This window comes from Amblyomma americanum, chromosome 1, assembly GCF_052857255.1.
Source record: "Amblyomma americanum isolate KBUSLIRL-KWMA chromosome 1, ASM5285725v1, whole genome shotgun sequence".
Classification (NCBI taxonomy): domain Eukaryota; kingdom Metazoa; phylum Arthropoda; class Arachnida; order Ixodida; family Ixodidae; genus Amblyomma; species Amblyomma americanum.
The window spans coordinates 123,542,422-123,569,165 of NC_135497.1; the positions used below are offsets into that span (position 1 = coordinate 123,542,422).

At 42.3% G+C, this 26,744-nt stretch overlaps 1 protein-coding gene across 1 annotated transcript in view; it reads left to right on the forward strand.

Annotated features, from left to right (window-relative positions):
* Positions 1-26,744, forward strand: part of LOC144113591 (vesicle-fusing ATPase 2-like) — a 42,594-nt gene that overhangs the window by 1,488 nt on the left and 14,362 nt on the right. The window contains exons 3-15 of the mRNA XM_077646757.1: positions 4,675-4,766; positions 7,647-7,743; positions 13,037-13,155; positions 14,908-14,995; positions 15,442-15,499; positions 19,921-19,979; positions 20,539-20,627; positions 20,764-20,906; positions 23,953-24,152; positions 24,230-24,304; positions 24,388-24,741; positions 25,034-25,129; positions 25,193-25,349. Coding sequence (XP_077502883.1) covers positions 4,675-4,766; positions 7,647-7,743; positions 13,037-13,155; positions 14,908-14,995; positions 15,442-15,499; positions 19,921-19,979; positions 20,539-20,627; positions 20,764-20,906; positions 23,953-24,152; positions 24,230-24,304; positions 24,388-24,741; positions 25,034-25,129; positions 25,193-25,349 — 1,627 coding nt within the window. The remainder of the gene's footprint in view (positions 1-4,674; positions 4,767-7,646; positions 7,744-13,036; positions 13,156-14,907; positions 14,996-15,441; positions 15,500-19,920; positions 19,980-20,538; positions 20,628-20,763; positions 20,907-23,952; positions 24,153-24,229; positions 24,305-24,387; positions 24,742-25,033; positions 25,130-25,192; positions 25,350-26,744) is intronic.

The window sequence follows — 26,744 nt, forward strand, 5'->3', positions numbered from 1 at the left end:
CATGCATGAACTGTATTGAGGCAACATGGCGCATAAATTTTTTACGGTCGCTGTATCGACGCGCATAGCAACCTGCATTTTAAATTTCTTTGCACATCTGTCAAAGAGTAATGCATAAATGTCTCCATCTATGCGTCACCCACATTGTTGCCTTGCTTTGAAAGCACTGATGCCTTTTGAGGGCTGTTTTCATGGCGTGACTATTGTTGTGGTATTGGCTTCAATATTTTAAATTCGTAGGATTGCACGATGTGCCTTGTCTGTAGATGTTCAGTCTGTGCTATATGCTTTGTATGGATTTTGCTTGCTTTGCATAAAAGTTGCTCATTACAACCGCTTGAAATTGATATTATTTGCCTATAAGTTCTGACATTACATCAAATTTATCCAGCATCATGAAAGTTTTACATGAGTTAGCTTTGCTGACACTTGATAATGGTTTAGGGTTCTTGCTTTTTCATATCGTATGCGGCAAACATTTTGAAATGACATACAGTTGTTAGTATGTGCCATGTACTACTGCGGTACTGCACTGGTAACATGGAAAGGAAAAGATAACACTAAAATGCTTACACAGGTATGCATAAAATGCTGGATTATGCATATGGGCTTTGCTTTTAAGTTAATTTTTAAAAATGTTATGCATGTGTGTTGGTTACTTGGTGCCACTTATTAGCCATAAGCTTGACTCCTGACTCTCCATAGGGCAAGACTGTCGAAAGAAGATTTACACTCACTCACTTGTATTACTGTGCACTAGTTTTACAGTGTATGCCATGTGCGGTGCAACACCCACCCTATACCATGTTACTTGGGAATGTGGCAGAAATAAAGCATTCCATGGCTCAGAAAATTCGAGTGCGGAGCAGTGGGAGAGTGTGCTCTCCAGCGGCAGCCCAATCCTCCAAAGAGGATTGGTCATCCATGCCCAGCGAGCGGCCAAACTCAGCGGGGCCCTGGAATAGGGGCGCTGACCTCTGCAAGACGGAAGGAGACATCTGCTTGAAGATGAAGACCTCTGTCTGACCGAAACACCTTGTTAGAGCAATAAAGTGTGTCCTATCCTATCCTATGCCATGTTTCATGGAAAACATTTGATAGAAGAGCAAAAAGAGAAGCATCAAAAGTCGACCACGAACTACAGGACACAGCACCCCTTCCAGCTGATATAAAAGAGCATAGACAACTAATTTTGGTGGCGCGTTTTCTTCTCTACAATGACGCGGAAGATACTACTATACATGAATCACCACGTGGTATTCGCCTACGACCGCTACATTTTAATTTTTAATCGAATTTTTCTATCATGCTGTTTTGGTTTCGGTTTCAACAGTTGAACAATGGCTGTGACGTCGAAGTGTGGTTATATGTCACATGAGGAATGGCAAAACTGGGATATAATCGCTGCTTCATCGTTTTAGTTCACTACAGTGCTGAAGCCAGCGTTCCTCAACAGCTGCAATGACGATTGTAGAAGCAATGATTATATTGAAGTTTTTCAGGACTCACGTGACGTATAATTAACTTTGACGTCACATTCATTGTTCGGTTGTTGAAACCAAAACAGCACGAGAAAGAAATTTGATTATAAAATATTTAGCGGTTGTAGGAGAATACCACGTGGTAATCCATGTATAATATTGCCTTACGTATCATTACAAAGAAGAAAACATGCACCCAAAAGTTAGGTGTCTATACTCCTTTAACTTCTACTACAGTCACATGTACAAGTATCCTGGAAACAAAAGCACACTGGTAGAAAAGAGGAAGAAAATGATGCAAGAAACAAGAATTAACCACTCAAGCTACAGATTGCCTCCCCCCCCCCCCCCCCCCTCCATTTGCTGCTAGATGGGCCCAAATAAATGAAATGAAATCATTTGAGCAAATAATCTCTACAGCTTCGGTGATCTCTCTTGTTTCTTGATCAAGGTTGCAGGCAGTCACTGTACAGACCTCAAGCAAAGCGAGTACAACTACATACTTGAACACGAGCCCCAAGATGGTTAGAGCCCTAAGCATGCATGTTATAACAGTGCTCTCAAAGATTATTAAGGCAGTGTTCAGTCTGTTCAGTGTTTGGTGCCGGAGAAGTGAGTACGCGAAGCCCTGATCAAGACTTGAGAAGGCATTAAAACTGCGGAGATTTCTCACTTGGGTGACTTGTATGAACTCTCCATCCATTGATTTTACTGACAAGGAACATTTTTATTGGCCGGTTTTCTTCGGTGTGATGTGTGAGATTTTGGCATGGTCACAATCACCATCTGGAATTTGCTTGCGTCTGCTAAATATTTTACAATTCAATTTTTTCTCTTCCATTGTTTCAGTCTCAACTGCCAAACGGTGACTGTGATGTCACAGGCAAGTTAACACAACGTTGAGATGTGACAGGTAAACCGGAACTGCAGTACAATTCGCTCCAACTCTTGTGCCAGCCTGCACCAAGAGCCAGGATGACAAAAGATTAAAAAAACAGCTATTACATTGCAATTTTTCTATGCCTCACATGACCCCAATGGTGCCTCAACTCGTCTGTGACGTCATAGTGATCATTTGGCTGTTGAAACCATGAACGAAACATTAGACGAAAAAATTCAGTTATAAATTATTCACTGGGCTTAGGCGAATTCAACATGGTGTTTCCTGTTTTGTCATGTCTTCTGGATCATTCCAAATAACACAACCAAAGTTTGGTGTCTCTACTCCTTTAATTGTGGTCATATTTGAGCAAAACTGCCAACCTTTCTTGGCTAACACTTAGTTTTGCGTGCAAAATCAATGAAATAGTTTTGTGGCTTATATTAGAATAAATACTCTATTTAGTACCAGTTCATGTCAGTAGTGAATGAGAATCGGGAAAAAAATGGCATTACTAAATATGGCTGGCTGCCTTTCCCCTACGTATTTCAGCTGATAAAACTGCCAATAAATGCTTCAAAGCACACTTTTCCTCAGCAGCCACATGTATCAGTTCCTCCCTCAAAAGCATGACAATTCCTTGAAGAGGGCTAGTTGCAGCTTGTTGGACAGGGCATTTGGCGGCAATCTCGCTGCACAGCTTGACATTATTGTTGCATAAACTACTCACTGTTCTCCTTTATTGGCAGTGCTCAAGTGCTGCTGTCTCTCACAGGTGTCATATTAACCATTTGTACTGAACATGTTCAGGGAAGCAGTACGAAAGTTTTTTAATATCAATAATGCTGGTTAGGCTTGTGTTTCAAGCAAAGTGCATGGCCATGCAGTCTTTTTAACATTTTTCTAAGGTGCTATGCTGGTTTCTGTTGCTAAACTAAGACAAAGCTTTGATGTTTTAACTTTGCGCAAGACATTTGGTGATTGTCTTCAAAGATGACATCATCAGAGCAACTGTGTAATGAATTATGAAGTGCTTTGTTCCACTGTACGCCTTTCTATTGTGCACTCGACTTAAAAATTGTTGACAGTGCCTCGCTCTGCATAATTGTTATGATCATATTTCTCGTGTGTCTGTTTTAAATAGGTAACACGTTGGCGTTGCAGACTTGGTTGGTGTTGAGGATAATAAAAAAAAATGGCTGTGGTACAGCTCCAGTTAAACCTGGAGTGACGCAATAGCTACAGCTGGCCGAGTGGAACTCGTTCAGTCGAATTGCAAAGTCAGTCTTTCGCCGCTGCGTTTCGCTGGGCATTCCTTCTTCATCTTCGTCCCTGGACGTGGATTCACTCTCTCACCCCCTCTCCCCTTCTCCACTCCACCCCCACTCGGTTTCGCCGGCGCGCCGCATCGCCGGCAGCTGCCACGGTGGCCACGGCGCCGCCACGCTGAAAGCTCAAAATGCTAGCATAATGTAGGCGCGCGGCGCGCACACCAGCTGTGTGCTGTGACATCACTCCGTGCATGCGCGCAACTGACGAGGCAGGCGGTGTCTGCTCTGCCATCAGCGCAGTGGCGAGGCGCGGCGCACACACCAGCTGTGGGCTATGACGTCACTCCGCGCATGTGCGCAGCTGGCGGTGCGGTGGTGCCGCAGCTCAGCTCGCAGCCACGCTGACCTCGCGAAGTGGCTGGCGTAGTGTAGCTATCGCTACAAAAATTTTTTAGATATAAGACAGCTATGTTGTGTGTGAAAAATCTGCCACTTATATTTCTGATTCTGTGTACACCTGTACGGTGGGCAGAATTCCAGGAAAATTATTTTATCATTTGCATTGTAGGCCTTTTATATTGTGACCACCGCTGTGGTGCAATGGTTATGGTGCTCTACTGCTTACCCGGAAGATGCGGGTTTCATCTCGGCCATGGCGGTTCATTTCAATGGAGGCAAAATGCTATAAGCCCGTGTCAGTGCACGCTAAAGTATCCCAGATGGTCGAAATTATCCGGAGCCTTCCACTACGGAATCCCTCACAGCCTGAATCACTGTGGGATGTTAAACCCCATAAACCTTTTATATTATGCAGAAGCACTAAATTACATGTAACTTGTAAGCACACAGGAAGTGAAGTACAGTAACAACATACAGTAATGCAGAAGAAAAATGCTCCACTTTGGCAGCAGTGTCATTCATGTTATCAGGCTTAATTGGTCTTGATTTGCATTTTTTTTGTGAAGCTTAAAAGTCGAAGTTGTTATATTAATAGGAGCGCTATCATTGCACAATAACCTTTCTTCCTTTTTTTTTTTTCTAGCAAATGAAGGTGGACCGTTGCCCCACTGAGGAATTTTCACTGTCAAACTGTGCAGCTGTAAACCCAGTGGACTTCTCGGAAGACAAAGTTCGGTAATATGGCAATCAATGCATTTTTGTATCATTTAGCATGAGCCTGTATCTTCTGCATGCATTTCTTGGTCATATCAGTCTAAAAATTGCTTCTGCGGAATAGTTGCTAATTGTGCACTTTGCCCAGATTTTTAATGTCATACAAGCATAAGCAATTGACCATTTGCGGAAATGCGAGCGCCGCCTGTCGTGCAAACAGAGAAGCTCCGCCGATACCTTTGGTTGGAAAGGGGCTCTCGAGCAAGCATGTGCAAGGCAGCGTTCAGCAGCTCACGTGCGCTTGTGTTTTGTTGTTTTAGTGTTGTTTGTTGGCTGGAAACGCGTGTCAGCTAACGAAAGGGTATGATGGAAGAGGAAAACATCCCATTTCCGTTTTTAGAAACAGGGTGTAGCGAATTATTTTCGCGTTGTAGCCTGAAAAACGACCATGTGTGGCAATACCTGCACTCTGCTACCTCAACAGAGCGCCGAATGACCAAGTGAAAATGTGCGTGAATGTGCGCCTATGCGCGGGCGAGTGTGACAGTATAATGGGATGCACTTTCCTAATGCACACAGACGTTTACGTTTGCGCTTCCTTGATAGGGCCAGAGTTTCTGCTAACTTAACACAACATCTTTTGCCTCAGGGCACACTTAGCTTATTATTAAAGGACCCGTTCTACTATCTCAATCCCGGCTCGTCCTGATTCGGCAGAGCGTTGCTTTGCGTGCTAACGGGCCGCAGGAGCGTTAGAATGCGCGGATATACGCGAGGCTGCGCTCGGCCGTGCTCCCGCTGTTCAGGAAGCACATTGTAGCATTAATGGTGAATGTTCATACTAGTATATATCATTCGGTTTTCCTGCGTCGGTGGCAAAACTCTTCTAGAACGACCGAGCAGTGTGTACTCGGCAGTAAGCGCGAAATAAAGCAGCAACACCCGTTTCGAAACGTGCTGGATGTGCGCATTACTGGCCCCATCAACGGGTTCGTCTTTTGCGCCTTGTGTCGCGGCCTTTGTTACGTACAAGTCTCGCTGTTGCAAAACACGTGGTTAGCTTAGATAAATCGCGTTGCAGTTACATGTCAGTTCCGTGGAACTTACAGCTCACATCAGTCGTCGCACTACAGCGCAGGAATGCACGGCTGGCTCACGTTTTCCAACCAAAAACCAAACCGCCCAGAGAGGGCGCTGCCTGCGCCTTCACCACGCATGCACAGAAACTTCTCCGCAAATGGTCAATTTATTTGTTCTCTGCATTATAATGATGTGGTGTGAAATGGGTTGGAGTAGTATTTGCATGTGCACCAAGCACATGGCAGTGCGACTATTATGCTCTAGGCTTTTCTCTTCAGTAAATGCTGCCCTTGGCTGCTGTGTGGCCCTCTAAATTTGTAATAATGATATGCAAATGTTGGCTGCCTGGTGCCACCTATGGTGAAATGTTGTGGTGAAGTCAGGCGAGTTCCACAGCCTGACTGCTTAATCGTCCTTTTCCCATCAGAAGGTCTGGTTCATTTTATGCATGGTCCTGCAAAGGAGCTATGTAAGGGAGCTGGCTAGACTTAGCAGAGCTTAGCTAGCTTTTAGTGTGAAATTGAATCTTAGAAAACCTGAGAAAGGCAACCCCTGCAGTTACTGGCGAATTGAAGTTAGGTTTAGCCAAACCTGATTAGCTGCCTGTATTGAAAAAGATCTTGTATGAGACAAACCAGATAGATGTTTAAGAAATCAGTAGGTCACATATATCAACTAGACTTCACTTTTATACCAGGTGGAATGTCCTAACAGGTAATGGTCGCACTGCTATCTGTTGTGTCTGCTGGCTTGTATGCTAGCCCACTTAGCTGCTGTATATGCTCCATCATACGACACCAGCTGTTAATCCTCTCAGCTCTTGCATGGTGTTAAAAAAATTTGGAGTTTGTACTTTACTTCAGCAGTGGCATCATGCACTCTAGAAACAACTAAGTACATCATGGTTGCACTAATATATGCTTATACTTCATCTCACAACTTGTTTTCAGCAAAGTAGAACCTACAGACATGAGGTAATAGTAGCTTCCACAAATGTGCTGTTCTCAGGCACTTGCAAGCAAAGCACATAGGTCTGGAAGCCATTACCTTTGTAGCTTCCTTCCCGCTGTCTACCAGTCGTGAGATGGAGCACAGAGCATATGCACGTGCTCATGCCAATTCTACTGCCTCATGCTGTGATAATGTGTTTACCAGCTCAGTGACCTGGGTGTAAGTAATGTTGTTAAAAGTGTGGGTAATATTACATCACTGCACATTTATTGCTTCAAATTTACTGTTGTCAGTTTTCTGTACAATCATGCTTTCCATGCCTTTGTAGCCCACCTAATTTGTGTATGATTTTGATGGAAGCAAAAGGTTAGCACACACATGTGAAACAATCCAGATGGACTTGTTTACAGTTACACAAAAATTTGCGGTAAAAATTTTTAACAGAGACTGTACATACCATTCATGCATATAGTACTACAGTTTGCATTTTCGAAGGCCTCTTGTGATACCCAGCTTGCTAAAAGTAGTGTGCATGCAGTAAAAGAGCTTGTACATATTGCAAGGGCCTTGCTGTTGGTAAACGGCTATTTGTGTTGCAATAGTTGCAGTAATCAACTGTCACTCACATTGATTCAGTCTGTTACAGCAATATGCTTTGCCATAAAGGTCGGTAAGTTTTCATTAGCCATTTATGGCACCAAGTTGCATTGAAAGCAAAGGTCCACAGACAATTCCTTTGCATCATTCATGTGCAAAGTTCCTAAAGAGGGTGCCTGATGTGCATGTTCTTTGAAGTTACAGATGCCTTTACTATTGGGCTAATACCTTCGTTGTCTGTCCATACATGGACATTTCTTGTTTCATTTGCAGACATGTTGAAGTCACAACAACAAACCACAAGTTTGTGTTCACTATCAAGACTTCAGATAAAGTCAGGCCAGGCACCATGGGTTTCAGTTTACCTATGGTGAGGATTTGTTTAGCTACGTCTGTTAGCTCCATTAATGCAGTATTTTGGCTCTCTCTACATGTTTTTAACCTTTTACTTGCCAATGTTCAGAAATTGAAAAATATGAAGTGCAATTTTTTATTTTACTTAAAAATACTCCCATGTTTGAAATTTTTCTTATGCTGTATAATGACTGTGGAATACATCGCCGATAAAATATTTATTATTACTTATTTAAAGACTGAATGAATTATTACTGCGAATGAACATATTTTGAGCCTTGGCACATCCTATTTCTTGTATTGCTCTTTCGCAGGAGAAAATGTCAAAATGAACAAAACAGAAGGAAAGTAATGACGAATTGTTCGTGATTTTGTGAAAGGAAAATATAAAAGCATGTGTGTCTTTCACTGGCAGTGAGTTCTACGCAAATGTCCTTTTTTTGTAACATTGGCGTGTGGCAATAGTAAAATAAGATGCCAGGCGATACTTCTTTTTTAAAGTCTTCTGCATTACACTGGTTGGCATAGGCACTGTCCTGTTTTTTCAATCAAATGGGTGGGCACAGATCGGGAGATGTTTTCTGGCAGCACAGTCATGTGGAGTGTCGCAGGCTCATGCTACACATGTTGCTCGCGCCGCATGTCTTTGGGCTCTCACTGCCCGGCTACTTGCGGCATCTGAGAGGTGTTTCAAAGTGTTTAGGACGTCTCACAACCACGCCTTCCACCCGATGATTGTACAAATTCCACCAAATGAGAGGCAAGGTGCATGCAGGGTGTTGTCACAACCCCCCATGCACGCACCCCACCTGAAGTTGACGAAGGCAACACATGTGCAGAAGGTGGTCACATGACCAGGGAATGGAGCCACATTTAGATTGTTGTGGGATGTGCATGTCATAGCTATGCTATAAAAGCCATTGCTCAAGGAATGCTTTCCTGCCTATCATGGCTTCTGAAGCACTGTTTGCGATGCAGCTGGCACAAGGAAAGAAAACAATATTCAAGCATAATGGTTTTCTCCATAATCTTCAAAGACATTGCAGGCATCTGTAAGGTTATCATCAGATAGCAATTGAAGAAGATATTCCAACTGCACAGGTGATAAATGTTGTTCAAGACGACATCAGCATTCTGTATATGGGAAACACCGGTGTTCCAAAAATGGAACCTGGAAAAAAACATGCTTAGTCATAATAAATGTCACTCCATTTTTTTTCATGGTTAATATAGAAAGCATATGTGAATTGTCAATAGGAGTTTTGGCCGTTGAAATAGTGCTTCATAGTCAGGCGTTTAAAATGTTGATGTCAAGTTGCTTTGAAGGCTACTTGAGAAATGGGCATTAATACTGACCATAACCATATTTTCTTTGCGGAAATTGAAAGCACCTTGCTCAAATAAACGAATACTTGGCTGTGGGGCTGACAAACATGGCAGGACAGTTTGAAGCATAATTTTACGATCTGGGAATATCTCTTTCTCGTTGTAGTCGGCATCTGCAAACCTTGATATCACGGACACAATGACTGCTGCACTGCCGATGCGGTGAACAGTGGCAGTAATGAATGTTATATTAACTGAGGTACTGAGGTGCATAGTTTTATTAAAACTATACTTCAGTATGCTAAGGTGGTTTTAAAAAAACTTTACAAGACTGATTATATCTATCACAGATACCAGCAATCATTTTTTGCTAGTAGTAGTGCCGCCAATGGAAGCGTCACTGTTGGCATAGTGGCGGTCTGCTTTTTCAAAACATTTTAAGAAGCGATGAAAAAGCTGGGTTAAACCATGCAGGAAATGATGAATAGTTACAAAAGGACAAAATTGAGCCACCTGAAGTGTCTTCCAACAAAAATAACCCTCTCTATGACGCTCAGTCCTGTTCAGAAAAAGTGTAGTATGTCCACTTCAGGCGATGTGCAAAGTTTGTACACAGTCTGATGCAGTCGTTGGCTCTGGCCTGACTTCCTCTGCCAATTTAAAATATAAACACCTGCCAGAACCACAAGTTCTTCCCTCGTTATTATCATCTCAGGGAAAGGTCGACAAGGATGTGCCAACATTTTTATATTTCCTCCAGAAGTAGACTATCCCTTTTAAGGCACAAAGGGCAGTAACAACAAATCATATCAGGTACCCCTTACAAGAAACATTTTAAACCTTCGAATTCACTGCATAATCATTAATAAATGATAATACTAGAACAATAACGTCAACAATGAAACAGACTTCATATTATGTGCCAAAGCCAGTATTGCGCAGGGTTAAGCAAGGCTAATTGTGATGGCTACAGGATTGTGGGGCCTGAAATTTTCCCAGAATTGAAAAGGGCTAGAGGAAAGGTCATTAGAAAGGAGCACATAAGTTGGCATTAAATAGAAATACACAGGAGCTGTGTATCGATCTTTTATTTTAACTGAGGGAGGTAACCATAGCTTAGGTGATGAATGGCAACCTTACCAAATTTATCCAAGTATTCATCTGAAGCAGGAGGTTAGGTAGCTATGAAGGACATTGCCAAGCTCTCCCAGGTGATAAAGGATCTTGTTAATTAGAGCCAGAGCATGCAGATATCGAACTCCAAAGGTTAGGTGGAACTGGCAGAACTGTCAAAATTATTCAGCAAGTGGAAGCCAGTTGACATCCAGATTTAAAATATAGAGAATATCGAGGAATGCTGAAGGTACAGAGGAAGCCTAAATCAGCAAAGTGGAAAATAGGCATTGGTAGAAGCCAGTTTTATGTAATGGGAGACCGATTGCTGTGTCATACCAATTTGGATCAGCTTGTTTGAAGTAGCAGAGGAATTCTGTGCTGATGTGTACTATAGCTAACAACCAGGGGACTAATTCTTGAAACAGTAGTTCAGAAGAAATGCAAAGTTTGTTTTTAACTGAGAGAAGCTTTGCAAATCATAAGGGAAAGTGGCAAGGGAGATCAGGTGACCATAGATCTGCTGGAGGACAACAAAGATATGGTGCTCAGAAAGCTTGCAACCTTGTATTCAAAATGCCTTACGACGTCAGATGTACCACTCATGTGAGAAGGCTAGCATTATACTAATCCATAAAATGATGATATCCTAGACATGAAAAGTATTGCATACAGATTAGCTTAATGTCTGTTGCTGACTAAGTATTTGATAGGCACATAGCGAATAGAATCAGAGCATTGTTATACTTCAAGCAGCCCAAAATTTCCAGAAAGGTCCCTCAACCCTAGAACTTAATAGTGCAGCACTACTCCAGACGTACCAACTCTGAGCAAGAATCTTGTCTTCTTGTCTTGTGCTTTGAACTAACCCGAGTCTATCCGAGTTACTCGGTTAAGTTCGGAGAAGCATTGCACAAGCTGCAGCCAATGGGAGGAAGTTCGGGTAGGTTCGGAGGATCGTCACGCAAGCTGTAGCCAAGGGGAGGAGGGTGTCACTTCACCTAGGTTTGTACCCTTGTGGCGTCATAACAACTTACCTTGGCCGAGAGGTTGCTCGGGGTGAGTAAAATGGGTTGCACAATCCCTACCGATGTCTGTGATAGAAACAGCCACCTGTCAGTGCAGTGGCGCATTGCTGGACCTCTGCGCCACTGCGCTGGTCGTGTATGAGGACTCGCCGCTATCTGTGAATGTTAAGTAGAGAATGACCATTCTGCATTATGGGCATTAACCCATTAAAGCTGTCCCATAATACCTTTAAGACGGAGCTTAAGTGTCCCCTCCAATTGAAGAAGGAACACCTGCTTTCGCATGTCTACTCAGTTTAACTACGTTAAACCCCTACCACTTTTTCATGTCATCAATCAGGCTAGACAGAGATGTGCAGAATGTAGCTAGTCCCTGTATATAACCTTCATATTTACAAAAAGCATTAAGTGGGAACATCACCAGTCACAGATGTTGTGTAACCAAGAGGTGAAGGAAGCATTCGTAAATATGCTAGAAAGCACAACAGAGTGAATAGCAACCATAGTCCTCATTGTAGGACTGAGAAAATAGTCTAGGGTCATCAGGCTTGAAGGGACGATCTTGCTCTTGCTGTTCACTGTATGCCTACAAGTATTCAGACGGTTTTATTGGGAAAAATTGGGAATGAGAGCTAGTGAGGAATGCCGTGGCATCGTCCTGTTTGCTGATGACATAGTACGGGTAAATTACTCAGTTGATGAACTATAGTGCATGACTGAGGAGTTGAGAGGAAAAGTGCAGCGGTAGGCTTGCAAGTATGAAGAAATGTGAAGTGAAATTCAGCAGCCTTGTGAAGAAACAATTTGATATATTGCGGTGTTCTGAAAGTAGGGGGGTTGGGGGAGGGATCTATTTATGCCGTGGGTTCTCAACCTTTTTAGCCTAGAGAAACTCCAATGGCTTTCAAAAGGTGTTGCGGTATCCCATGTTTCTTAGGCACCTTCTCTTCGTGTGTAACATGCATGCAGATGCGTAGTCCTTCAAAAATACCCAAATTCAATGGATAATGCCTGGCTTTGCACTGAAAGTCTTCTGTAAGCAGTTGCAGCATTATTAGTCCCGAAATAAAATCTGTAAAAGCATAGGTGGGGGTGGCGGCATGCATGAATTTAGGTGCACAGGGAACCCAAGGAGCAATTCCAGGAACCCAAGCTTCCCACAGAACCCAATTTGAGAACCCGCGATCAAGCCGAAGTAGTGGGGCCAAATCCAGACTATGAAAATGGACTTCGGGAGTAAGAATGGGTTGGGGTGCACTCAGCAGGTCCTCTCATGCTGGGAACTGCAGCTTGCCAGTATCCTTTAAAAGGAAAGTATGTAGTTTATTTATCTTGCTAGCACTAAACCTATTTAACCCAAACTGTTACACTGATGAAGGAGGTAACAATTCTGAGTGTTGGAAGGAAAAACCTTAGGTGTAATATCAAGAGGCCAAGAAAAGGATAGCAGTGTGGTCTTGGTTAGGTGGTAGCTCATCGGATACTGAATTATGCTTCAGGGCTACATGACGAGCACACAGGATGAACAAAATGGAAGCGCAAACTTACAACTGTTTCGTCCTCCGTTTTATATGGAAAAGAAGATGTAAATTAACCCTTGTGGCGTGCCTGATGTTTCTTTTTTGTGCGTCACGAATATAGGCCAGGTTGTATGAATTGTGTCCAAGTTTTTAGAAGCTAGTTTTTTTATCGCTGGGGGTGATAGATGGCATATGTGTGCATTTCAATCTTCCTGTGTACTTGATATGGCGTCATCTGACATAGCCTTTTTTTAAGGCCTAAGGTGCGTGTGTTTCAAGCAATTTGTATAACACAGGCGGTTATTTTGCTTATCTTTTCCAGAGGAAATGGGCAGAGCTTTCAGTCAGTCAGATGGTTGATGTGCGGCCATATGTGTTTGATCCAAACACTCAATACATTGCGAAGATAACCCTTGAAGCTGACTTTCTTGAGAAGAAAAAGTAAGTACTGAATAGAGATATCTAGTGCTCATTTTGTTTTTTTTTTGTTTATTTTTGGTTGCGAGGGGGGGGGTTGGTATAACCACATTTATAGGGACGTGTTACTATAGCTACTTGCAACAAAGGAGAAAGAATTTTCAATATTTGAAACTAAAGAAAATCCAGCCGTGAAAGTAATTTTTTTACATAGGGACAAAGGTTATTTTCATTTATCTTTGAGGATTTTGTAGTCTGAGTTGATTGATCATGATTCAGCATCGAGTTCATGCACTGGCGTGCAGATGCCTCTCCATAGGGGGCATGGGGGGGGGGGGGGGGGGTGTCGTTCATGGTATCGCCTCTCAAAATCTTCTGGGTAGCAAGGAGCAATAAGGTACAAAATTTGTGCCTCCTCCGTCATGCTGGTTGGGGGGGGGGGGGGGGGGGGGGGGGGGTAGCACGCCCCTCTTTCCCCGCCTCTGTGCGCACTCATGACTTTATGCATGATTGTAGCTCAGCATTGAATGATCTAGTTTCATACTGTCATAAGTTAAGCTGTTTGCAAGAATTTGCATATATTGCAGATACACATAACGACATGTGTGATGAAAAACTAGTCGCGGTTATTGTGTTCAGAGTTGATGTGCGGTATGTGTGGTTTGATTGCAGGAATCTGAAGTTTGTGCTGTCAGCTAAGGAATTTACATTGATTTGAAGATGCGTAATTCATTCCTTGGAGTTAATATTAGGTTCCGATTACACTGCCGTGCACAGGTTTGGTCAAAAGCCCGTGGGTGGCAGGATCTGCTTTTGAGTGGTATAGTCTGGCACTGTGAAGCTACCAAGGTGCTTAAAGTTTAAGGAGATTTTTCTTCACCATCCAGAGACTTTGAGCTTTGGTGATGTTTTAAATGCCCTGCTAAATGGCTCGAAAGCAGATCCTTTGGTCTGGAGGCTTTTGAGCAACACTGCTCATCAAAGCACTAAAAAGGTAGCAAATACCTTTAACGTCCGCTTGAGTGTAGCAGAGCAGCTAAATTAATTGTTGCACTGCTTTCTTTTTGTTGTTGGCTTTTCTTTCTTTTGGTTGCTTTCAGATCGGTATTATTTCAAACTCACCGAATTTGAGCCCCCAGTTTATTCAAACTGAAGGTTTAATCCTGCCAGCATCATGTCCATTAAAAGGCTTTGCTTAATTCGAAATCCGCATAAGTTAGACATATTTTAGAGCTCAGCTCTTAAGTGCCTGTTCATGGGTTGAGCGGCGTCGTTGGCATCAGCGGCGTAACTGGTAGAGAGAATGAGGAGCAGAGTGGAGGATGAAAGTACGGCGACACTGCCGAGAGCATGTGGAGGAAAGTGGAGGAGAAGGGCACGGCGAGAGTAGGTGAGAATGGTGCAGTGGAGGAGGAGGGTACTGCAAGAGCTTGGTGGTTTATTGCTGTGTGTACTGCCAAATCTTAAACCCAGATCTGCCTCCATTTGGCACTGGATGTTCCGTCTGCAATCGCCTATGTTTCCAATACCGCAGTAGCCGTTCGCAAAAATTGCTTCACTGAGAACCGTAATTGTCATCCGATTTTTTGTTCTCTTTTGAGTGCAAATTATTGAGAGTCGGCTGTAGCTATTTACTTGTCTGAATTGTGTTCCACCTTGGAATATTTTCTTTAACACATTAGTTTGACATCGAGACATCATGTGATGTGCACGAGTCTGTTGGTGGAAATTCTGAAAGAAATCGTAAAGGCTCTTATTAAGTTTCAATTCCAACAGCATTACAAAGGAACCATATGACACTGACAAGATGTCCACGGACTTTGTGCAGCAGTTTCCAAAGCAGGCTTTTACAGTTGGCCAAATAGTAAGTGTGTTTGTGTACTTGTACACTCTATCACTTATTTTAGCTTTTAGCAAAAACTAGAAAGCTTCTTTATCAGGTGTGTACTCCTGAAAGTAGAGTAGGTTATTATGTGGGGAGGTATGCTTTTATTGAAAATAGATGGGTGAATTTCGCATAGAAGTGAATACTAATCTCCAGTTATAACACTAATTGCAGTTCTTATCTTTGTAGCAGCTAATCTTGTAATCCTTGTTTTGTGACTAAAATGTGCTCACCCACAAGGAAACACAGAAGTGTTAGCTTCAAGTGTATGCCTGCTGCTAATTAATGGAACAGAATTTAATGGGCAAACTGTTTTGCCATCTGCTTGAATTGCTTTGTAAAGCTGTTTTCGCCTTTATTTTTATGTAGAGGGAGTTCTTGTATGCTGATTATGCATGTCGTAACCATTCCTTGTTTACTTGCAGCTGGCATACCAGTTTGCTGACAAGAAGCTTCTGAAGCTTGTGGTAAAAGAAATGGAAGGTAAGTCCTGGTGATGTCTAAACACGTTTTTATGACACATGCCCTTTTAGCATAGTGTAGTGATAGAAATTCAAAAAAGAAAACTGCACATCTTTCAAACCGGACAATGCGAAGTGTTTCTTGAGGCTGCTGTGAGGACGTACAGCATCCTATGTCTGAAACAATCTTTGGTGATTGAAAATTGCCTGAGAAGTATAGCACCATTGCCAAATAATCTATTGTGTTGTGCCTTATGAATAATAAACAACAAAAGAAAAGTTGGCAGTTTTGTGTACAGACTTCTCATCCATTAGTAGCAGGGTGTGGCCTTAGATATGGGTGGTACTGTCTTGTGACAATCGCTGGTGTTACTGGCAAATTAGGTGATTGGGCCTAATGTGCCGAGAGGTCTTGGTTCAGTTGATCATCCGTGGCTGTTTTCAGATTGAGCTCTTATGCACTTTTCCTTTTTTTTAACAATGTGCAAGCCAGGCACTTAAATGTTACTAACACTTGTTAGGCGTGTGTACATACCGTATCCAAAGCTTCTTCTTTGATAGTTCTAAACCTAGGAGGGATTTCTTAGTTTCTGATGCATCCACTCATTTCCTTGTTTCTGGGTTTCTGTTCATGTCGTCTTGCTAATGCAGTGAAGACTGTTATTGTAGACAGCTAGGGTGGTGAAACATGCTGTACCAGAGCTATGTAGGCCCATGTATTTGCTTATTTCTCGGGTTCTCATGACATCTGCTGATTTTAAAGAAATGAATAATTATGCAATTCTTGGAGCGTCGAGTCATCTAATGACAACTCCAATGCCAAATTGTTTTTATGAGCACTGCAATTTCTTTATGGTTAAAACTATGCATAGCCTTTGTTAAAAATATACAGCCCATCGAATTTGCTTCTGGGTCATGCAGTCTGGCCCACTTTGCATCAGTGCTATTCAAAATCTGTTGAACATGAGGGGAACTCTTGTTCTCACCCCTGCGACACTTGTGGTTTCCAGGAGTGCTAGACCTCTCTATTACACAACGCAGAAGCAAACTCCTTCGGCTATACATTTTGGACAAAGGTTGTACCGCTGGCATCTTGGTTGAACTGCCGGTTATGTTCCATATTAATCAGTGTGTCGAGCTGTGGGGTACAACACACTGCCGAGTCTATAAATGAATCACTGGCATTTTTGTTTACAAATATTTTTGGGAGTCCCTTAAGGCTTATTGCTTGTCATTTTGCCACAAGAAGGCACATAATGCAAGGAACAACTTGTGAAGAAACTGTTTGAGGTCATCTTACAAGGTATGTAGGGTCTGGAGTTGAGTACTGTAGAATCTCGCTGATATGAATCTCACAAGATCGCACAAAATATTTGTGTCACCCAGAATTCGTATCATTGAAACGATCAAAATCTTTATGCTGAAGCACAGTAAATGTATCGTTGGAGGTCTTTTTGCGGTTGACGGGATTTATTTATGGCCGCGTACCACCACTCAATGATTCTAGCGAGTATTGTGTGCTGTGCTGGTGATGAGTACTGCATGACTGGCAATTGCGGCATGAGCAAAATAAGGACATTGCTGCCCATGATTGCGGTAGTGGCTTGTGTTCATGTCGTGCTCAGAGGGGCGGGAGGGTGTTTTGAACACCCCATATTTTGCACATTGTACACAGTGCCCTTCTGTCAGGAAATTTTACGAATTCATATCTACTGTGTTCGTATCACCGACTCTTCTGTAAAGGGATTATGACATTGCTGAAGGTGGTCTTGACTCTTCTGCTACATTCTGTGTGTTAAAAAATTAAAAAAAATATAAAGGGGACATTCCCTGGGCATCTAGGCATCAAAAGATGGCAGCATTTTTGGTTATGGCCTGTACGAGTGAGGATATTAGTTCGTTGCAAACTGGTTACTGTGGCAGGTATTGGTCACTGCAGTGACCAGTACCTGCCACACCACTGCAGTGTGAAGATCTGTGAAGATCACTGCAATGTGAAGTGCACATTCTGTTGGCAAAATGTGTGATGTGTAAATACGAAAAGGAGGTAAGGTAAGCAAAAGAATGATTCGTATATGTGTATGCGTATGTGCATGCATATGTGTACAAAATATCAAAATATGTGCAGGCTCGACCACACTTAGCGGGAACACCTGAGTGTGATTCTGCAGATTGCACAGCGCCAGCCGTGGGCATATCACGCAGCTGTTGTGTTGTCACTGCGTCTGGCCCTGTCACACTCTGTGGTCATGCTATCTGCGGGACACCTGTAGCTTGTGCTGTGTGAGCCGTAAAACCACATGCTCAAGTACTCCCACTATGCGTGGTCCATCTTGTACATGCTCTGTTGTCTCATCGCAGCCACACATGGAGGTCTGTTGGCCATATCCATGAGAAATGAATAATAGTTCATAAAAGCAACGCCAAGCATCATATTGATGCAGCAAAATTGCTGAAAGCTGTATAGCTTTTCTTTGTAGCCGTACGGCTGCACTCGGGTGGATGTCAATAAGTAATCAGTCCCTTATTACAAATCTACTCCACCGTGGGTGATTTCCCTAAACATTTGACCAACACAGTTCTCACTTCGAGTAATTGATCAATTCGCTCTCGCCCTACCATAAGCTTGCCGTCCCGGTTAGCTCAGTTGGTAGAGTGACTGCTCCGGTGAAGGGCTGGTCCCAAATTGGAACTCCGGACCAGGACGAATTTTTCTGCTGTATAGCTAAACAGCTATACAGCAGAAAAATATAGCTATATAGAAAGCTGTATAGCTTTCCTTTGTAGCTGTATGACTAGGCTCGGATGGATGTCAATGAGTAATCACTCCCTTGTTACAAAGTTGCTTCAAGTTGCAGTAGGCAAGGCAGTGTTGAAGCTGCAGGTTTGGGTCCAGGTAATGCGGAAAAATTGAAAACCGGGCCCAAATTTTATGAGGCATTTCCGTGAATCGGGCCTCAATCTTTCACGTGTGCTTTGCAGGAAGTCTCTCTCGTAGGCATCAGTTCTAAACATTTTCCCAGTAACATTTGCTGGTGCTGCCTATTGACAGCCCCTGCTTAACTTTATGCAAGCACGTCCTTGGTGAATTATGCGAAATCTTGCAGTAACATTATTTTCAAAATGTGTGGCTTATTCAGGCAGTTCCAGCGTGTTCTGCTGCAAATTAAAGGCATTTATTGGTGAATGTGCATAATAACTTCTTAATTTTATGGTTCTATTGCTTCAGAGCACTCTGTACTCTTCTATTCATTTTAGTATTGCTATTTGTTCAGGAAAATTGTCATTTTTATGGCTGAGTATTTGTAGAAAGTCAGAATCTCTTATTTCCATTGCAGCTGTTGGTTAAAAAAACTAACTTGCAACATAGAAATTTGGGCTAGTTGGATCAAATTCATAATGTGAAGGGTAGCATAAAATGGAAAAGAGACAAAAGAAGGAAGGAGACACCACACATGCTGATACACTCTTAGGTCAGTGAATGTGGTGTCGTCTTCTTTTTGTGTCTTGTCTGTTTTGATTGTTTTTTTTCACCATGGTGCAAGAAACAGATGGATGGATTGTCCAGAATGGCCACACAATTGTGCTGTTATGGATTGCTTGAAAGTAGGCAGTCTTTATCCTCTTTGTTTCGTGCTTATATGCATGCTTCTGATTTTCCCTTGGGCCAAAGAAGCAAAAGTCCTTAGTGTCTGCAACATTCGTTCTTCCTGCCAAGTAGCAGGAAAATGGTACTTGACTTGAAAACCTAGACCAAAACTTGGTCTAGGTTTTGGTGGAATTTTCTCACAGGATCAGTGTGGATGAATGAATAAATGCTGATGGTTTATTCATATAAATGCATAAACCCCATTTTCAAGTAAAAAGTGCCATACAGTACACAAGAGAAAAAAAATTAATCCCCAGCCAGCTTAACAAACTACTCTGAAGCCATGTTTTGAATTTTGGCAGTAGTAGAGTTGTTTTATGTTTTTGCATAAAGATTCCAGTTATTTTCTCTTCAGAAAAAAAAGGCAGCACTTAATGTCCATCATTAGGGAACCTATAGATCATAAAAGATGCATACAGGTATAGTCTTAGATCAGTAGACCTAGCAGCTCTGGTGCCTGTATATTGGAGCTGGTGCTGAATGTGTCGGAGGTCACAAGCTGTGTGAATTTGCAGTGCTTAATCTGGGGTGTTTTGTGAATACTTACACGTCATCACTTGTGAATGTGCTTTGACACTGGTCAGTTACAGGCTTAAAGCTTATTTCACAGATGTGTTTGTGAAAGAAATTTTATTTCATGGTATAGGTTTACTTTCAGGTTGAGGAATAGCCGAGTTCTTAATTTAACTGCACCACTAATAAAATTTTTCTAGCCTAGCATTTCTACTTAACCAGAAGAATTGTTGCGGTCTTTGTCATGTGCCAGTTTTTCTGTCATTGTTTTCTCAATGCAGTTGCAAGCTTGGATTACCTGAGGGGTGATACTTCAAAGCCTCAGCCAAAACCTAAGACTGTAAGTTAAAGATTGCTGTTAATATACATAATAGTTAAAAATGCTCTTGAAATGTTATGGAAGAAAGGTTTTCTTGTTTTCTTTTTTTTACATACTAGATTTAATTAAATTGGCCACTGGATAATTCGGTTTTCCAACCTTTCTAAATCATGTGCAGAGGGCCTTGTCAGTTTTTTTCTTTCTTTAGTTCAGCCTTTATGTGCAGTATTTTAGTCTGGCAGACACAGATTATTGAGAGAAAAATTTGTGTTCTTGTTTATTGGGGTATGTGAAAATTGTCACAGTTTTTTGATTAATCAGTTTGCAGTCGATTTGCTATATATCTGGCTTGCCTTTGGAAGTTTCAAAGGGGGCATACATGGCCTAAATCATACTGATAATGAGGAGTAAATAAAGCTACCATGGTTGTGCAGAGCACTTGTGTACCAGCCCTGAGCCTTCCCACTTTTTGATCATGCCAAAAGGTATTCATTTTGCAAAACCAGGTGCCTTATTTTAATGCACCTCATTGCCTTCACTTGAGCCGAGATACATCGTGCTGTGTCATTTTTTTTTTCAGACACACATTGGGTTGCTGTTGCCAGATGCCGCAGTCGTTTTTGAAAAGGGTGAAGGCTCTACGTTGAGCCTTACTGGTCACGCTAAAGGGTAAAAGTGCCTGCATGCAATATTGTGTCATTCTTTGTATTAATTGTAGCATGCTTTCTGGACTTGTGGTGTATAGATGTTTTCTTCTGTCATAATTTAATATTTTGGTTACCGCCCCCTTTTCTTTCATTGCCAGAAAAATTGTTCGTCAGTCAATCATCAACCCAGACTGGGATTTCAATAAGATGGGCATTGGAGGGCTGGACAAAGAGTTCAGCGCTATATTCAGAAGGGCGTTTGCATCGAGAGTGTTTCCGCCTGAAGTTATTGAACAGCTTGGTAAGTTCAAACGACCCTGAAGTGATGTGGATACCATAAGTAGTGCTGATGGTAGTAAGTGACCAAATCAATCGCTCTTAAAATTGCAGCGGTGAGAATGCTACGCCATTTGCGCCAACCTGTGCCATTGCATTAACCCTTTAAACACCAGCTCCAATCTGTACTCGTCATAGGAGATTGTATTAGTATATTACCAATGATGAGTCACACTTGTCTGGCTCGATGTTGTGTTGCTCCCATTGCTAAAGGCAGGTTGTGGTCGGCAGTTGTATCGGTTGCAATTTTCATCACTAGAGAGCAGTAGTTGTTCATGCAATGCAAGCCTGACAACAGTGGTTCTCGGCAAAATTCACGAAACCAAATTGGTGGTTTTGGTACATATTTTGGGAATTAATTTGGTGGCTAAAGGGTTACACCAGCTCCGGATTAGTGGTTTTTAATGAAATTTCATCAAGACGGCACCAAAATACTATTCCAGCAACCAGGCACGTTGCTAGAAATTTTTTCCCGGAGCGGCCCGAGGCAGTTGTATAGGGCAAAGCTATGTGGGGGGGGGGGGGGGGGGGGGGGGGGGGGGGGGGGGTTGTGCGCGCGATTTCGGAAGGTCCGGGCCCCCTCGGGCCCCCCCTTGGATACGTCCCTGCCAGCAACCAAGAACCATGCCCAGTGCGAAGAGGCTAAAGCTACTGCATAATGTGCACAGCTGCTACTGCCTAATGTGCACAATCCCGTTTTGTGGCGAATGTACATGCAAAGAGAAAATTACTTTTAAAAGGCTGAAATAGTGCTAGATTTGGGTCCTGCTATATTTATAGGGCTCTTGTGCAACACCTTCATGTATCCAGTAAGATCAGTGTAAGATCGAGAGATAGGTATTGGACACGGTTTAGCTGACACAGCTCGATTCCACAGGCCTTATTCGCTTGCGCTATCTAACAGCGCCATCAACAGCCAAGCCTCGAGTTTGTAAAATAGACATTAATTCGAAACTTCAGCGCAGAGAGTTGGTGCTTATAAATAGGAGTTGTAACTAAATAGAGCCACTTCCATTGATAGGGTGGCATTTTCTGTGAATGGGCATATGATGACCAGATTGTGCATGCATGATATCAAACTTTTGTCATTGCCGGACGTCTTCCAGCACACAAGCTTGAATTATATGTAGGTGGTTGGACTTTTTGGTTTTTATTTTTTGAATATTTGGTGGACTTTTATGGTTGTTATTTAAGAATGTAAGTTTTTTTTTTTCAACAAATGAATTACTGATGTTTTTTCAGTGATGTATAGTAGCAATCCTGTGTGGTCAAAAGTCGCTTAAATTTTTTTTCTGGAGGTTTTGTCAGCATGAACAGTTTATTCACTAGTAATCAATGTTCAGATGGTAGTACTTGGGGCTGTGCTTGTGGAAGGAATTGCTGTCGTCATTAAAAGAGTAATGCAGGTTAAATGAAGTAGTCGGCAGATAAAAAGGCAAGTGAAAGTTTATTTCTGGAAATATAGTTGACATGTTATTATTCAGTTGTCACGCTGGGTTGATTGAGAGGGCGGGGCGTCATGTGGTCTGCGTATTGATGGCAGCAATGGAACTGCCATTCAATCATCGCCATGCAAGAGCATGACACCTTTCATGACACCCATGCACAGTTTCCTTTCAGTGTCCTACATGCATTTGATAAACCTACTTAACCTACTAACAGTTCTAAACTTGGTGATGAAAGTGTACAAACGGTGCTTAGCTAGCAGTGAGCAGGTGGTGCTTCGTGGCCTGCAGAGGTGTGTAAGCTAGCGGAGCAATACCTCAGATTTCACAGCTGCGATTCCTATACAACAGTGTCACTGTCGCACCATGCCCCTGGCTTTCCTACTTCCATTAATTTTCAACTTTGACTGAATGTAACCTATACTCAACAGCTAGCTAGGTATGTCTCGCATGCTCAGGATACTCATGTTTTTCAGTTTAAACAGATTTTTGAAAATTGAATTCGACATATTGTATCTTTTTTTTTTTCGGGTTAAACCATAAAGTCCTACCCCTAATTATGTTATGCTGCGAGGAAGTCTGAACCAAGTCTCTTCATGGCAAACACTTGAAGAGGAAGCAGCGAGGTACATGGGAAGCACATGGCAATGCCGACCCTATCAGCGGAGGAAGATAGCTCTGCTCCTTGAGATGAAGACTACATGTGCATGATAAAACGATTCCTCCATGAACAGCCTCCATGAACCTGTGCAATGCCTAGCCACTGACCTGCACTACGCCATGAAACGGCGATGGCTTGATCGTGCTCATGCTGCCTTGTTCAAAGTTCAGCGAAGTAAAGTGGCCACGGTCATCCTGTAATGTGCACTGTGACAGCGGTAGCCTCTTTATTCATTCAGGAGAGTTCATTAAAACGGAGCATATGTTGGAGTGCTAACATTGCAATGTAGGAAATTTCGCTGAAATCTCGCTGGCTCTTTTTAAGTTCTAAAAAGGAACCGTGCTAAAGTGATATTACAGAAAACAACAGAAATGGGCATTTCTCAACAGTCTCTGCAACTTTTGCTCAGAAAAATTTGCACTAATGTTAACGACAAAATTTTGCTTGTTTTAGTTCATTACACAGTAAATGAATTTGGGCACATTTAAAAAAATACACTGACCTGGCCAAAATGGCTGCCCACAACCCTGCACCACTCAAATCTTTGTGCATTACGGTGTCATTTTTTAAACCATGGTATTCTCACTATAGAGCTCCTGGTACTGAGCACGAGCAAGCTGCTCCAAATTGAATTTCGCCTGCCATAAAGCCTGCTCCAAACTGTTCTTGGCCATTCCTACCACTGATATTGCGAAGATGATTCACATTTATAAGTGACTTTCAAGTGTAAGAGGTTTTGTGAGGATGCAGAATAAGTGGCATTTATTTTGATCCACTCTGAAATTATGTGAGCTTCCTTTATCCTGCAGTTTTCTGATTGACTACATCATTTCAAGCTCTTTAAAGGCAGAATTCATTTCTTGCATTTCACAGCACAGTTCTCAGTCACCTGTGCTTGTTTCCAGATCTGAAGCATGTACGTGGCATTCTTCTGTATGGGCCACCTGGTACTGGGAAGACCTTGATGGCTCGTCAGATTGGTAAGATGCTGAATGGACGAGAACCAAAGATAGTGAATGGCCCACAGATATTGAACAAATATGTTGGTGAGTCTGAAGCAAACATTCGCCGCCTCTTTGAGGATGCTGAAGAGGAAGAAAAAAAGGTGCATCTTGTGATTGTCCTTGTTAAATTCATTGTTCTACATTATGCCACCATCTATACAGCACTCTTTCTCTGCAGCTGGGTATCAACAGTGGCCTGCACATCATAATATTTGATGAAATCGATGCAATATGCAAGCAGAGAGGCTCTGTGGTAAGCTTGGTTGAATTGTGATTGACATTGATCTGAACCTGTAGAGAAATATTTGTTGCATAGATGTTATGGTCTGTATGCAGGCAGGCAACACAGGTGTTCACGACACAGTGGTAAACCAGTTGCTGTCTAAAATTGATGGTGTGGAATCATTGAACAACATACTGGTGATTGGCATGACCAACCGACGAGACATGATTGATGAAGCACTCACCCGACCGGGCCGTCTTGAAGTGCAGATGGAGATTGGACTGCCTGATGAGGCTGGTCGCCTCCAAATTCTGAACATTCACACAGCACAGATGCGCAATCACCGCAAAATGGCTCCTGACGTGGACTTGGCTGAGCTGGCCCTCCTCTCAAAGAACTTCTCAGGAGCTGAGCTCGAAGGCTTGGTACGAGCAGCACAGTCAACTGCCATGAACCGCCTTATCAAGGTGAGGCTGGCATGGTTTCCTGTGTGGTTGGGCAATGTCTGTTTGTGACCTGGCATCTTTTCTGCTTCTTATTTGTTTTAATGCTGGATTATGATTGTTTGCATAGCAGGAGCAGCAGTCTGACCTATATGTGTTGCTTTCATGCATCACTGACCGTTTATTAGTGAGGCAGTATGCAGATTTATATTCGTTCTGCCTCGCGTACCTGCTACAAAAATAATTTTTCTACGAACTGAACACTTGTGCAAGAACAATCAGAGGTCTGATGATGCCACATCTATCTTACATCCAGGCAGGAAGTAAAGTGGAACTCGACCCAGAAGCTGCCGAGAAGCTGCTTGTTACCCGAGCAGACTTCATGAATGCATTAGAAAATGATGTGAAGCCGGTAAGAGCCCGGGAAAGGAAGGTATCGTTCCCTTATTGTCCTAACTGCTGAATGGCATTTCAGGCATTTGGAACAAGTACAGAAGAAATTGAGCAGTTGGTGTCTAAAGGTGTTACCACGTGGGGACCCCAGATCAGTGCAATACTGGAAGACGGTGACTTATTCATTCAGCAGGCCCGTTCTCCTGAGTCGAGAGGACTGGTCACAATACTGCTTGAAGGTAAGAACTGCATGCTACTTTGTGGCAGTCGTTGCAATATGCTAGAGCCAGGTGTGTAGCAATAAAGAGTAGTAATTCGGACCCAGTCTTGTTCGCACATTTTGTTTATCGGTACAATGGCAGTGTTGGTTACGTGGTCTGTTTTTCCCAACATTTTAAGAAATGAACAAGACAGTGTAAGCTGTACAGATTGTCACAGCTTATTGCAAGGAGTAAGCCAGCTAATGTTTATTTTAACGAAAGTGAATTTTTTGTGTGGCACTGGTTCATATTTATTGGATGTAGCATATTAGGCAACTCCCAGAGACATACCGAGCCTACCAGCAGGGTAACACAGTTTTAACACAGCATGCCTATTCTGTTGCTTCTGGCCTTGTTTCTCTACCAATTAAAAATATAAATTTCCAACAAAACTGCTACTTGTACACTTGTTTTTGCAGCCTTAGGGCAAGGCCTACCAGATTATGCCAGTACCTTTTTCTCCTTCCTGAGCGTACACTGACCCTTCACAATAACAAACGTACATGGAACAGTACTGCTTGTCTAGTGCAATATTCTTTGTGCATTTTTTTTTTTTTGCACTGATGTGATGATTATCTGAAGGATGTTGTCAGTTGTGTGCTAAAAATTTATGTATTCACTTACGGCTTGCATCTTGTAATTAGACAATATTGTTCCGATTCAGACACAAGCTGCTTGGATTTTCTTTCATTGCGATATAAAAATACATTATAATAGCTAAAAAAACTCACTTGAAACATTGGAATAGTTTTTAGCTGTGCACCAAGTTTTTCTGGCCTTAATAGTGTCTAGATTCATTTTAAACTTGTCTGCCTGTAGTCATAGAGTCAGTTTTTTCATTTATTTGGCACCTGTGTCATAACAATTGCTCACGAGTGTGACACAAAAGGCAAAGTACAAAATTAGGTGTTCTACCTTGTGCCCGAGATGCAGAGCGAGGTTTTGTTCATTTATGGGCCTGGTTCTGGTGTTTCTCACCCCTGTAGAGGCTGCATATGTGTGGTGCATTCCATCACTATTTAAAGCGGTAACTTTTTTAATGTTCAGAAAATTGTCTGGAAGTTGTAGTACTAGCAGTCTGAATATTTTGTTTCTTGGTAAGTGTTGAAAATGTTAAAGTGCAGTAGTGAGATTACTTGCAGTGGCATTGATGGAGGTCTTGTACTTTAAGGGGACGATATAAAATGTCACTACAGTTAAACCTCGATATAACGAAGTCGTAAAAATCGGCACTTTACTTCGTTATAATGAAATTTCGTTGCATCGAAATTTCGTACCTAGCATGCGGAAACATTACCAAATCACTTGCCAGTTGTAAGCACTCATCCTTTATTTTCTCTGAAAGTAATCAGTGACTTTCTTTTACGTCTGCTT